Genomic DNA, 14,773 nt, shown 5'->3' on the forward strand with positions numbered 1-14,773 from the left:
TTTCATTGACGCCTTAAGCGAGTGAGTTCTGTGCACATCATATGAGCTATGCTGGCACTAGTTTAATACTTTCTGGTGTCTGCTGACAGTTTGATTATGAAATCTGTAACGTATCCTCCGTGATCGTTAAAACAAGAAGATTGTTCATCAAATATTCGCCATCCCTGTCCTCAGCCTCACCACCGCCTATGACACTATATCTGTCATCTGTGCATACATGCACCATCATGGCTTGTTGTTAACGTTGCGCAATGAAAACAGAGTCATGTGCCAGCAGTAGAAGAATTTGTCAGTTCGTGTGAACAGTCTTTCCTGCAACTGAACATTTTAATAGCGTGACAGTTAGCAGCCGTGTTGCATCAATTTAATTTCTGCTACTCTCTATTACTTTTATGCTGTTGTGGAAAAACTAAATTTCCCCTGAAGCAGTTTTCACTGATTGAACCTATAGCTGCTCAGCATGTTATCACCACAGGTCCTGAAACACATATAATATGTATGAGTCTTGTTTTTTCAGTGAAACCACCAGCCTGACACTAACTCAACAATGCACTTATTAAGTTGTGTGCAACATTTAATAATTCTAAGTATATGGTTTGCCGTTTTTAGTTTCCTTGCAGAAGTGAGGTGTACAATTATGTCTTTGAAAATGTTTTTTTCAGCTTGACCTTATCTACACCCAAAAACAAAGTCTGAAATGTTACCTTCTTTGACCGGCTGAGCACTGAGAAGAACCTCTTTGACAGTATGGTATTTTGGCTGACACTACTGTCTCCTCCTGCCAGAGGGAAAACGAGACGGTTTGATTTGCATCACTTATTTTAAAGAACCAAATATTATTCAAATTTGCTGAATCATCCCTGTATTTTCAACACATGTATTTTATTTTCATGATTTAGTCATTTGCAAGTTGCTTCATGTTTCTCAAAATGTGAGCTATTGACTAACTTCATCTTTAGTATACAGATGAGTTTTACTGACTGCCTACACTGATCACATTAACATGTCTTTTCTCTTTTACTTCTGACACTAACCTGCAGTGAAGAAAACTTTACATAAACTGACTTAACTCAAGAGTTTTTTTTTTAATTTGTATCTGTATAAACATCTCCACCAGTGCCACACTCTTGTGCATCACCGGAATGTCTCATTGCACAAATGTGCACAGATTCTTTTGTGTTTGCTCTGTTATATGAACACTCGCCATCTTCACCCTTTACATGGCTCTGCTGGTGGTGCAAAAGACACATATTTAGCTAAATGTTTGAAACTGTATGAGTGTCAAGAGATAATTACATTCACCTCTTTGTTTTGCTATGGTCCATTTATTTAGATGTAAAAATGTAAAAGGCCAGGGATTTTTTTTTCTGTTCTGAAATATACATGCAGGCAAACTTGGGCATTAATGTAAAAGAGGGCTAAGGTGTGTAAAGCTATACATTACAGTGGGTACACACATGAAGTTGGTGTTAAAATGCTCCAGAGATAAAAATGTCTCCACTCTCATGTCACTATGGTTTCAAAACAATCAGGACATTATTTATGGCTGTTCAGCACATGCATGAGATGAGTTTGCAACCTCAAAATGAAAAGCAAGTGTGTAAAGAAACATCTGGTTTGTATTAGTCAAAACTATGTGTAGTGTGTGAATATTTTGTAAAAGTCACTTGTTAGTAAGAGGAGAAACCAAACTTTGTTAGATTCCACCACGAGCAAAATGTCTGAAATAATACCTGCATTATTCTAACAAATGTCAGTATTCTAAAATGAATTAAGTGTTTAAATAGCTGTGATTTTTTTATTTTTATTATTAAATCAACCATGGCTTCATGGGAGACAGTTGTGCAAAACCCTCTGGGACATTGTAAAATATCTGAAAGAAATACTGTGGTGAGATGGAAAGAAGCAAACAAGCAAGAGCTTGTTCCTGTTTGGGCATGATGCACATGCCAAGGTACAACGCCAAGTAAAATAAAAAAACACGCAGGCACATCTATGCTGAGCTCTCCAGCAGTGCTGTGCCCAGTCCTGGAGAAGGCTAGGTATCGACTGACATCATGAGCCCTTACACAAACCGCTTCTAACTGGCAACCCGCAGGCTGCTGATGAGAAAACAAAAGAGAACCTGAACATTTTTTTTATTTAAAACTATGAACAACAAAAGAACAAATACTTGCTGATAACACAGAGATAAATGACAAAAAATGTGAGAACAAGTGTGAGAGTCAAGATGAAAAACATCAGACTGATTCAGTAACAGTGTTTACAGTGCTTGTTGCCTTGGCAATGCAACAGGTTTGGTCAGGACAGTATGGCAGTCTTGCTCAAGACTTATGGCACAAATTCAAAAAAGACTCATCACATGTCAGAACAAAACCTGAGGCACTGACTGGATTACTAACCTGAGGCTAACAGTAACAGGTGTGGTGGCTTATACATTTACAGTATACTTTATAGGAATATCAGATAGAGAATCACACGAATGCTTTGTGTTAATGGACTTTGTCAGAGATCTCATCAATTACTGATGCTTTGGGATTGTAGGTCAGGTTGCTTGCCATCCCCTTTTACGAGTTGGGAATGAGACTGGAAAAATCTATTCTCTTACAAAGTAGACCTTTAATATAAAGACTGGAAATAAAGGGTGAATAAAAAAAAAAAGTCAGTAAATTCATGTGAGGGTTGCAGGGAGTTGTGAGGTTTGAATGACTACTTTATGTTACCCAACAGAATAGGATTACATTTAATCCCACTTTCTACTTCCCATCGTTGCACAAAACAAACCTGGGGGTGTGTGAGTTAGGCTGGGCAAAGCAACCATTTCAGGCAGTGCTCCTCCCTTCCATCCTCCACGCCCCCACCCACACCAGAGGCGGCAGCAACAGCCTTGTGCAGCATAAAAGGGAGACAGAAGCAGATCTGTGCATCTCAGCCCATCTCATACTCTCCGAGGCAGACGCACCTCCAGAGCAGATCTTCACAATGGCCGGACGCACCTCTACCAGTTATTCTTTCCGCTCCTCCAGTGGCGGCACTGGAGGAGGCATTGGCCTGGGTGGAGGCCTGGGAGGTGCAGGCACGGTGCGAAGGGGATATGCTAGAAGTGTGTATGCTGGTTCAGGTGGCACTGGAACAAAAATCTCCACCGGTTATGGAATAGGCTGTGGTACCGGTATGGGCAGTGGTTTCGGTATGGGCAGCGGTTATGGTGCTGGAGGTGCTGGAGGTGCTGGAGGCGGCGGTGGCGTTTACAGCAGCTATAGTTATCAGGTGGGAGGAGGTTATGGAGGAGGCGATAGTTCCGTCGATATTTCCGCCAATGAGAAGGCCACCATGCAGAACCTGAACGACCGCCTGGCCAACTACCTGGAGAAGGTGCGCAACCTCGAGAAGGCCAACGCTGAACTGGAGCTCAAGATCCGCCAGTTCTTGGAGAGCAAGACTGCCCCCTCTGCCCGAGACTACTCTGCTTACGAAGCCACCATCGCTGACCTGCAGGGAAAGGTATGTTACATGACTTCTGAATCCTGAATAAAATATTGTAGATGTACTAGTAAGAGACATTATTGCTTTCAGCGTCCTTAATGTGTGCAGAGTCCACGTGCAGTTGGAGAATTATGTCAAATGAAACATTGTGTCATCACACAGATCCAGGACGCCACCCGTGTAAATGGAGGCATCTATTTGGCCATTGACAATGCCAAACTGGCTGCAGATGACTTCAGAACCAAGTAAGTATCATGATGAATGGGAGACAGAAAGTGGATTAAAACTGTCTGAAGCAATAATTGGAAGGCATGCAAAAGTCTAAACTCTTGCTGTGTTACAGGTATGAGAACGAGCTAGCCATGCGTCAATCAGTGGAGGCAGATATCGCTGGTCTGAAGAGACTGTTGGATGAGCTGACACTGGCCAGATCAGACCTGGAGATGCAGATCGAGGGCCTCAAGGAGGAGCTGATCTTCCTCAAGAAGAACCACGAGGAGGTGGGTGGCCACTCCAAAACAGTCAGCTGCTTTGCAACGAAGATGCTGTCTTGAATATGGAGTGAAAAAAAAACGTAGACTTAGAATATGTCCACCTCTTAAAGAACATGTCTTTTTTCAATAGGAACTGTTAGCCATGAGAAGCCAGATGACTGGACAGATCAACGTGGAGGTGGACGCGTCACCACAGCAAGACCTGTCCGCCGTTATGGCTGAGATCCGCGAGCAGTACGAGAACGTGGCTGCCAAGAACAACAAAGAACTTGAAGCCTGGTTCCAAACAAAGGTAAGACTGGACCCAAACCCTGGTGGAGATTCCTCATTGCCTGTTGTGCAAGGGTACATGTGCATTACACTGATTGTGTCTGTGACCGTGTCTATTTCAGACAGAGGTGCTGAACAAGGAGGTGGCGGCCAGCACGGAAAGCCTCCAAACGTCCAAATCAGAAATCACTGAGATCCGTCGCACGCTGCAGGGCCTGGAGATTGAGCTACAGTCACAACTTAGCATGGTAAATAACAATGATCTGGGGCAAAGATCTTTAATCTTCTTTACACACTCTACGCATCCCATCCTCGGAGAGATCCAGTGTGAGAAAAGCATGGTATTTTTGGTTTATTCATTCCTTTTCTTCTCATCACCTTCCTCTTCCAGAAAGCGTCACTGGAAGGCACTTTAGCTGACACAGAGGCACGGTATGCAATGCAGCTCCAAGGTCTCCAGTGTCAGGTGACGAGCCTGGAGGAACAGCTGACCTGTCTGCGTAGTGACATAGAAAATCAGAGCCAAGAGTACAAGATGCTGCTCGACATCAAGACACGGCTGGAGATGGAGATCGCCGAGTACAGGAGGCTGCTGGATGGAGAGGGCAGGTAATTTTCCCCGCAAAGAACAATTGTGTCTTTTCTTCACAAACTTTAACTAACTAGCTCTGTAAATGTAAGCATTTTTATAGATTTTGAATACAAGCACTGTATTTCTGCCCCTCTTTAGTCTCGCCAGTGGAACTGGTTCCTCCACATCATCTTCCAAAGTGGTTGTGATCACAGAGGAACTGAGGAATGGAAAGGTGGTGTCCTCCTCATCGACCGTCGCCTGATAGTCTGTTCCACGCAGCAACAAAAGGGGCAATTCCTGAGGATCACAAGCAACACATCTGAACCCAGTACTTCCCTCACATACGTGTGTGAATTCAATAAAAGCCTCTCTGTTTGCTCACTACCATTTTGTCCTGTTCGTTTGTCTTATTTGTGTCCAAATAATTCCAAATAATGTCATGATATTGGCATTTTTGTCATAAACCAAAGATCTTATGGAATTACATATTCATATTTATCCTGACAAGAGCTACTTGAGGTATTTGTTATATCTGAGATACAATTATTTGACTCTATATTATGTGTGTAAAAGCTGCCCAGAATAAAACCACATTGAAATTGAAGCTGTGAAATATAGGGTTACTAATAGGCCAACAAATGTATGGGGGCAGCACTGCAGAGGCTACACAGTGTTTTTCTCCAATAACTTAAGATTTGAAACTAAAACTGTCACTATAATGTATAAGGTGCAAGGTCCAATGCAGTCCTAATGCCTCATATCAATAGTCCTGTTTTTGGATCTACTTTCTTCACAGTTACATTTGGATGTAAGCATTAATTGGACTCACTGGGTGTTAGACTTGACTGGCAGCTTGCCATTTGAGTTCTCTTTCCATTTACCCAGTGCATTCTGGGAGAGGCCCCAGCCCAGTCGTTCACCATCCCTGATCAGTGAAATTGATTAAAGCTGCATCAACTTACATTTGGCCACTAGGTGGCAGTGCATGTTTACGTTTTCAGAAAATGAACTAGATGGTGCCCTGTTTATTCCAATGAACGTTTATCTATTATGAGCTATTGAAAAATAAATGTTAAAATCTAAGGGTTTAATAATTCATAATATAAAGAGTAATGATCAGCCTTGTTTATACTTTGTTGAGTTCTGTCAATAGTTTAATAGACTTCTCTTTTATAATGCTGGTCTACGGGCAAAAACGTTCTGAGTCAGGGAGCCTGACTTGCCACACCTTAAAAAGCTCTCTAAATACTGTACTTGCATCAGGCAGAGGGACTCTAAACTTAGCTGACAGTCACAGTCAGAATACAGTGGTTGGTTTCCTCGACATGTTGGCAAATGATGTCTTTGTATCCAGCAAAGACAGAACGTCATGATTATCCTATAGGAGCCATATAGCCACCTTATTTATGCAAATCCACAATTAATCTGCCTACTATTTTGTATCTCTGTCTGCTGTTTCGTGCTGGGTTCGTAATGTACAACAGGTTTAACAGAGTGCATTTGCTATAAAGACGGCTTGCTAGTGATAGTGGTGAGATGGAACCAAACAATGTGCCTGAAAGTAACCTATAAGCTAAAACATAGCATCATAATGATACAGAATTGGGTTCTCTGTGGCTGTTTTTTTGATCTGTTGTTAAAGGTGCAATATGTAAGAATTGGTCACCTGTTGAATTCATACTCCAAACAAATAGGGGGCAGTGTATTAGCAGAGTAACTGCTAACTGTGCACTAGCTGTGTACAGAGCACCAGGGGAATGTTGGTGTTGTTTACTGTCAGACTATCAGCTCTTGAAGTTCGTACTGGCTAGGGGCTAGCTGGTTAGCATGCTAACTTCAATACTGCAACTACAATACAACAGAAAGAGACCTTGCGCATAATGTCAAAACTGACATGTCTTCCGAAGGAGGATGGTGGACCACGGTGGACCAAGATGTGTTTTTAGGGAGCTACACTTTCACGCAATTAATTCACCTCACCCGAAGGATTTTGACTTAATTTTTTGCAGTCTTAAGCTGAGCAGTAGCGATACAAAATGTCAAGAAAAGGCAAGGGGCTCCGACTTGAAAAAAAAAAACCCTTCGGAGAAGATTCTGTTGAAAATTACACCGAGACGGAGACCACTGGAGAGGCAGTTGCTATGGCAGCTAGCGCTATTGCTGCTAGCACTAGAGCCCCGACTACAAACAAAGACGTTTTAGCAGCAATACATAAGATGAAAAGCGCTGTGAATGAAGGTTTGACGAGCTTAAAGAGTCCCTTTCCAGCCTTAATTCGGCTTTATCAGTCATCAGGGAGTGTGTGTCCTCAACCGAGGCTGACGTGGAATCGCACGAGAAATGACTGGACGAGCTGGAGAGGCGACACGAGAGCCTAGCATCCCAGTGCAAGCTACAGGAGGCTAAGCTAGATGATCTGGAGGCTCGCTCCCGCAGACAAAATATCCGCATTATCGGGATAAAAGAGAAAGCTGAAGACAGCAGGCCAACCGAGTTTGTCACCAAGTTGTTTCAGAGCTGCTGGGAGAGGAGCATTTTGATTGACCTGTAGATGTGGACCGAGCCCACTGAATCGCAGCGCCAGCTAAAGACAGGACCGCTTCCAGGTAAAGGAGCTGGTATTGAGGCTTGCGAGGGGGAAGGCATCGCTGCGGTACGACGGGCATCCTGTGTTCATCTTTCCTGACCGTCCTGACGTCAGCGACCATGAAGAAACGGACGGCCTTTCAAGCCATCAGGGAAAAGTGCAGAGCCAGGAAAATATGGTGCGGTTTCAGGCACGCAAGGTTCGTGGTCACGGTGAACAACAACACGGGCACGTTTGACAGCCTGGGCCGAAGCCGAAGGATTCCTGAGTTGAGAGGCGCAGGACTGGGACAGAGACATCAGGTCCGGCTGGATGTGGACTAATTTTGGACTGTTGAAATGGCATTGGCAATGTGAATTGGGTTAATGTGTTTTCATTTCATTATTCCTCATTCGTGAGGTGGAGTCCTCCTTTGAGTGGAGGGAGGTGAGTAGTTATACGCTAACATGGGCCTTTATTCGGCTCCAACGTTTAGCCTTGACTTCGTGTTTGGAGTATGGAAACGCCGCTTGTGGGGTGTGTTTTCTATCCTGTCTTTTGCGTTTATTGCATATTTCTTTTTGCCATGATCATGTTACATTGTAGGTATTACTTATGTCAGGGGAGCCAAGTAAGCACAGTGACGTTACATTAGTCAGCTGGAATGTTAGGGGGATGAATAACCCACTCATGAGAGGAAAAGTGTACGTGCATTTACGTACACTCAAAGCTGATATCTGTTTACTTCAAGAAACACATATTAAAAAAACAGCAGATTTATACCTAAATACTAACGACACTGGCGAAGTTGACGATTCCACGCTTTGGGAGGACATAAAGGCTGTTCTTAGGGGCCACATTATTTCCAATGAAGACGCAGAGAGAAGAAAATCTAAAGAAAAGTTAACTGAAATAGATAATCAACTGTCTGATCCAGAAGCTCTACGTAAGGAAAGTAATAAACCTGAGACATTAAGGAAGATCACTGCATGATCATGGTACTATAATCATGATCACTCCACTATAATTCTATGCTGTCCAAGAATGTTTCACATTTCTTGGTCCAAGTAAGACAAAAGTACTTTGAGTTCAGTGATAAGCCCCAGAGATTACTTGCCTGCAATCTCAGGTGGAGTGGCCCTATATGCTATTTACTTTGGAACAATTTGGATTTGGACCTTATTATGAAGTGGATTGAACTCATTTATACACACCCTACTGCCTCTGTTATTACCAACCAAAATATTTCATGCCTTTATGCAATCAATCAAATCAATGGGATCCGTCAGGGGTGTCCCCTCTCTCCTTTTTTATTCTCTATAATTATTGAACCACTACCCACCAGTATCAGAAAAAGCCGTTTAATATCTCCTACTGACATGAATGGACAAGAACATCATATTTCGCTATATGCGGATGATATTCTTTTGTTCATTTCTTGTCCTCAAACATCAATACCTCATCTCTTAACATTCGTCAGTAACTCTGGCAGACTCTCTGGATTTTCTGTGAACCGGAATGAAAGTGAGATAATGCCAATTTCTGAGGAAGCTGATATAACATATATACAGTCCACTCCCTTTTGAGGATTTTTCATATCTTGGTGTAACTTCGACGAAAGGTCTTGAGGACCTCTTACAGAAGAATTGGCATAACAAGACTGAGCAACTCAAGCAGGGTATACATTTTTGGATGACTCTTTTTATTTCTCTAGCAGGAAAGATACATGCAATTAAGATGATTGTATTGCCACATTTCCTACATCTGTTTCAGTCTATTCCATGTTTTATTCCCCAGTCTTACTCTAAACAATTGGATTAAATTATTATACCTTTTATTTGGAATTAAATAATAAAATGCATATCAAGGCCCCAAATATATACATTGATACTCCAATTTGTGAAAATCATGCTTTAACACCTTGCCTGAACGATGTAGTTTTCTCTGCTTGGAAACAGAGTTGCATCAGAAACACAAGTTATTTGTATACTGAAGGGAATTTTGCATGAATTTTTGCCTCATTTTTAAACAACTACAAACCATTTATAATATTTCTGCCTCAAGCTTTTTCAGATATTTACAGATAAGAGATTTTGTTAAGAAAAATATACCAAAATTTGAAGTTCTGAACAAACATGATATTCTCGAGGCAATGAATAAATTTGACCCGGCCACACGTGGGGCGGTTTCCCCTTTTTATCGAATCCTTCTTGAGAGAGCTCTGCTGAGTACGGAGGTTTATATAAAGAAATGGGCAGATGAGTTGTATATGGAGTTGAGTGATGAGAATTGTGAAGAATGTCTTCGTAATGTACATAAATGTTCAGTCAACGTGAGACACAACCTTATACAATTTAAAAACATTACACAGACTCCACTATTCACAGGAAGAGCTACACAGATTTTTCCCTACTGTTTCACCCATGTGTAATCGATGCAAATCCATGATAGGTAATCTTGCACATTCCTTCTGGTCATGCAGTAAACTTCACTCATACTGGAAAAGCATTTTTCACTGCTTCTCTGAGGCTTTTGGAAAAAGTCTGGTACCCAGCCCACTTGTAGCAGTTCTGGGAGCTACTAGTGTTACCCTCTACCAACAAACATGAGAAGGAAGATTTTCAATTAGGGATGGTGATTGCGAAAAAACTGATTTTACGTTTGTGGAAAATGGACTTTGACATATGACTTGCGGCTGGGAGAAATGTCCAATACACTACATCTTGAGAGACTGAGGCTTTATACCGAAGATAGGGGAGAGGTATTTGAAAAGACAGGGACCCTGTACTCAGATACCTTAGGGGGCAAGACTTACAACTTAATGCTTCACTGTGCACAGATGTATATGAGTTTGCATATACTTCATTTTATTTTCTTATTTATTCATAGATGTTTTCCTTTTGTCATTTGCATTACTGTCTAACTATGACCATGGACTGATATCATAATTTTAGATGTGCTATGTTCTGTATATTATATCTTTCTTTCCTATGCTTTTCTTCTCTTTTTGTCTCTCTGTCTTTTGAAAAATAATAAACATATTAAAAAAACCAAAAACAATTCTTTTTATGATTTCAGTAAATGGTGGAATGTTATAAACTAAAATTCTTATATGTATATTGCGCCTTTAATATGAATTAATGCTGCTTTAAGAATATGAATAAATCTGAGATAATGTCTGACCATATCTTTTGTACCTGACAAAAACATTCATCATCCATCAGTGAGGGCAATAAAAGAAATGTGTAATCTTCTGATCATTACGAAATTATAACACGCAAGAAAGTTTGTTTCAACTGCATGATCTTTATTGAGTTTTTCCAGTTTATCCCTCAATCTCATCCACGTCCACATCAACGGTCTTGCTGCTCTCGACCACCCTTCCATCCACGACCGTCTCCACCACTACGATGGTCTTTGTGACCACTGAGGGAAAGAAATGAACAACAATCATGAGCCAATCGTGCCAGCCAAAGTATCAGTTTAATGATAAAATGAGAATTATATATTTATTAAATGAAAAATTGCTTACCTTGTTTTGTACTGGTCATGGAGAGAAAAAAGAAAGAGGGAAACATTAGTCTGGAACTTATCTACAGTCCATTGCCCGCAAAAACTCTGATTCCCCTTTCCCAGTAAGTGTTTCTCTCTCTTCATCATGCCTCACCTGTCATCCTCTCCATCCAGCAGCCTCCTGTACTCTGCGATCTCCAGCTCCAGCCGGGTTTTGAGGTCCAGCAGCATGTCATACTCCTGCTTGTTGCTGGTGATGTTGGCGTGGAGCTGGGACAGCTGAAGTTCCAGGCTTGTGACCATGCTCTGGAGGCTTGCTAGCTGTGCCGAGTAGCGCGCCTGAGTCTCTGCCAGGGTGCCCTCCAAAGACGCTTTCTGTTGTGGTCGGAGGAAGAAGGTGTTTGGTGAGTGACATCTCTAAAAGTCAGTTTTTCCCTTTAGCTCTGAATCATGCTAGCACCTTTTATCCCCCTGAGAACTTTCATCAACATTGTATCCCCATGTCTAGCTAACTTTCATAGGATAACCTCCAAACTCTATGCTGTTAACCCACTTTGAAATATGCCAAGATTTTGCCAGTGTGTTAGCTGTCCTATCTTGGGGCTAACAACTCCCTTAGCCTGGGGCAAAGTCAGTTCTAACAATGCTATTAGCTCTAGGCTAATTCAGTATGAAGACCTCTAAATTCACATTATGTCTTGTTTGTTTTACTCTTACAAAAACTGAAAAGTGGTCTGGAGTATTTCCAGGCCAGGTGCAGTGATTCAAGTATGATAAGAACTTTACATGAAGTTTGTATGCTAACGGCTAAGCCAAGCTAACTGGCTGTAGTTTCATATTTAACTGACACACATGAGAGCATCAGTCTTATCATGTAACTCGGAGGAAATTGAGTGAGCATATTTTACAAAACGATTGTATACAACCTTACATTATTATTACTATGTATGGCAGCATCACAGTATCAAATCCTATAGCTAATCTAGACAGTTAATTGATGTCGACATACCATGCTCAAATGGGACTGCAGTTCAATCTGAAGCCTCTGGACAGTGCTCTTCAGCTCCTTAATCTCTGTGCGGGTCGTCACCAGAGTCTCTGTCTGTGTCACCACATCCTGCTCCACCGCTGCGATCTGAGCAGATCAGAAAAAGTACATTTGTTTGTTTTTTTACCCAACAATCGTATAAGATTAATGGCATGCTAACAAGATAAATGAGCACAAGGCTGTCAAAGTGGCTGTATTCTGAGCCGCTCTAACTTCTCACCTTGTTCTGGTACCACGCCTCGAGTTCCTTGCGGTTCTTGTTGATAGCACCCTCGTAGTGATCCCTGATCTCTGTCATAACCTGGTTCAGGTCTGGAGCGGGAGAAGCATCCACAGACACATTGACCTGTCCGCCCATCTGACTCCTGAGCAGAGCCATCTCCTGCAGAGGTCAAAGGACAACATCAGAGTCAGCGGCTGGAATTTTCACTGTTTGTGTTATTAATACAACAAGAGTATCTAATGATTTCATTTTGTGCTGTGTTGCATGCATGATTTTCAACAGTTTCAGCGTGTGTGTGAGACAAACAGTGGCAATGAGCTAATGGAGGGAGAGAAGAATACAAGGAAGTGTGCAGAGGGAAGGGAGAAGGCGACTGACCTGTTTATGAAAACACTGACCTAACATGGGATTTCCTCAGTGTTAACACAGATAAGGCTGCGGACATGTGTGCAAGTTCTGGCAGGCTTAACCCACAATGGGTGGCTAAGATGAATGGTGACAACTTTGTCTCACTGTCAATAGCTGCAGTGTGTTGCTCCCTGCGTATGATACTGAGCAGTGTTTGATCAGTACCATAATGTCAGGTTATGTGCATACACACAGTGTGGGTGTTGGCTGGTGTGTGAGAATGTTTAAGGGGTGCTGACAGATGTAAACTCATCAGTTTTGCTGCTTGTTAAACTGTCACCAACATGCTTTGTCTCAGTTTAACTGGGTGCCCCACTACCTGTTCTCCATCTCTACTTGCTCACCTCTTCGTGATTCCTCTTGAGCATGATCAGCTCCTCCCTCAGGGACTCGTACTGACTCTCAAGGTCCATTTTGGTCCGGGTCATCTCGTCCAGCACCTTCTTCAGTCCAGCAATGTCTGACTCCACGGCCATCCTCATGGCCAGCTCGTTCTCATACCTGAGGGGACAAACAGATCAGAGAGGTTACGTAAGAAGTTGCCAGTCAGGCACGACTGCATGCTTTGAGGCGCTTGTGAGGTTTCACTTATGTGGCAGGGCAGAGAGGGGCAGAGAATGCACTCACTTCATCTTGAAATCATCGGCAGCCAGTTTTGCGTTGTCGATGTCCAGGAGTGTCTTGGCATTGAGCCGGGAGGCAATTCGGATCTGAGGAGGAGAGAAAACAGGAGAAGCACGTCAGAAAACATACAGTTTCAAACAGTTTGACTACAGTATAGATCCCCAAATTCACTGATATGGGTTTTCTTTTAGAGTTTAAAAGATGCATGGACAAATTCCGACATTTTAGTTTGGTGAGTCCAGCCAACCAGCCCAAAGCATCAGTATTTGATAGCTTGGAAATCTGACCCAATAATGATTACATCAAAATATATGAAATCACATCTAGAACAGATTTAAAAGGAAGGAATAGATCCACAGCCTGTGCAAAGTTCATTCAATGCACATTCTTGCTAGCTCTAATGTTAACCGACACTGCATCCTTTCGTAATCAACACTCTAACCCTGAACATTGTTGGTCGGATGTGATTATCAGTAGGAATGAATCTGGTATGACAGTCATGATAATCACTCCTCACTGCGCTGTTTGTGGTATGTGCTTCCTGGTAGACGGCCTACGTCTAGGCTTTGGCAATGATGGGTTTCCTGGTTCTCTTACTCAAATATCAGTCGGTGTAACCGCACATACAGTACATACCAACAGATACATAACCCCCTTCCCCCCACACACTCAGAGTGATAGTTAACCTCTAGAGAGGAAGTTAACAGAAAAACACACACTAAAACACGCATGTCTCTCCTTTCTCTCACCTTGTCCTTCAGGTCCTCGATGATGGCGAAGTAGTGGGTGTAGTCGTGGCAGATGACGGTCCTCTTCTCATACCACTCTCTGATCTGCCTCTCCAGGCGATCGTTCTCCTTCTCCAGGGTGCGCACCTTCTCCAGGTACGTAGACAGACGGTCGTTCAGATTCTGCATAGTGGCCTTCTCGTTGGCTCCGACATGGAGGTCCAGGCCATCGGAGAGGTTGAAGCCTCCGGATGATGATGGTGTGTAGCTCATCTGGCCTGATGAGATGCGGGTGCCACGGCCGCCTGCTCCACCGTAGACACTCATGGTCCTCTGACCGTAGGATCTGCTGCTGAAAGACATGTTGAGAGGTCTGGATCTGGACCAGGTAGGATTACTGGAGTAGATCTGCAGTTGAAAGCATCACTTTAGTCTCCTTGGTTATATAGCTGCCACACGCTGCAAAGTGGGAGGGGCTAAGAGGGTGAGATGAAAGAGAAGAATGCGGCTAGAAGGCTACCCCCCTACTCCTCTATGCAATCTTTCAATCAGCATGGGTGTGATGACTGCTGGGTGGGGGTTCATCTGCCTTTTTTCAGGTCGAACTTGTGATTCCACATTTTATCGTTTCTCGACCTTGGGACATTCTTTGAATACTCTTCAGTTTGTTGGTTTCCACACTCCTGAACATGAAGCTGTTTGTAATAACAGGCTTCCATGTGTGGTAAAGAGACACATATAGTCTGAAACAATGTGTTCCTATAAAAGTAACTGCCATGTGTAGGTTTTTTTTTTTTTTTTAAATATTCACTCATAGTGGTGACAGAAATGACACATAC

The 14,773-nt window shown here is 42.6% G+C and overlaps 2 protein-coding genes across 2 annotated transcripts; one reads left to right on the top strand and one right to left on the bottom strand.

The window, feature by feature from the left end:
* Positions 1-2,937: 2,937 nt before the first annotated feature.
* Positions 2,938-5,208, top strand: krt15 (keratin 15). The gene is made up of 7 exons (XM_030416108.1): positions 2,938-3,504; positions 3,649-3,731; positions 3,830-3,986; positions 4,111-4,272; positions 4,373-4,498; positions 4,642-4,859; positions 4,981-5,208. Exons 1-7 carry the CDS (start codon positions 2,983-2,985, stop codon positions 5,084-5,086), a joined length of 1,374 nt encoding a protein of 457 aa, XP_030271968.1. The 5' UTR covers positions 2,938-2,982; the 3' UTR covers positions 5,087-5,208.
* A 5,468-nt stretch (positions 5,209-10,676) lies between these two features.
* Positions 10,677-14,369, bottom strand: krt98 (keratin 98). Its single transcript, XM_030416127.1, has 8 exons — positions 13,956-14,369; positions 13,210-13,292; positions 12,927-13,083; positions 12,172-12,333; positions 11,913-12,038; positions 11,058-11,278; positions 10,923-10,933; positions 10,677-10,816 (listed from the first exon to the last, which is right to left on the bottom strand). The coding sequence occupies exons 1-8, from the start codon at positions 14,295-14,297 to the stop codon at positions 10,716-10,718; spliced, it is 1,203 nt and encodes a 400-aa protein (XP_030271987.1). The 5' UTR covers positions 14,298-14,369; the 3' UTR covers positions 10,677-10,715.
* Positions 14,370-14,773: the final 404 nt, after the last annotated feature.

The sequence above is a fragment of the Sparus aurata genome, chromosome 1 (assembly GCF_900880675.1).
Source record: "Sparus aurata chromosome 1, fSpaAur1.1, whole genome shotgun sequence".
NCBI classification, from domain to species: Eukaryota; Metazoa; Chordata; class Actinopteri; order Spariformes; family Sparidae; genus Sparus; species Sparus aurata.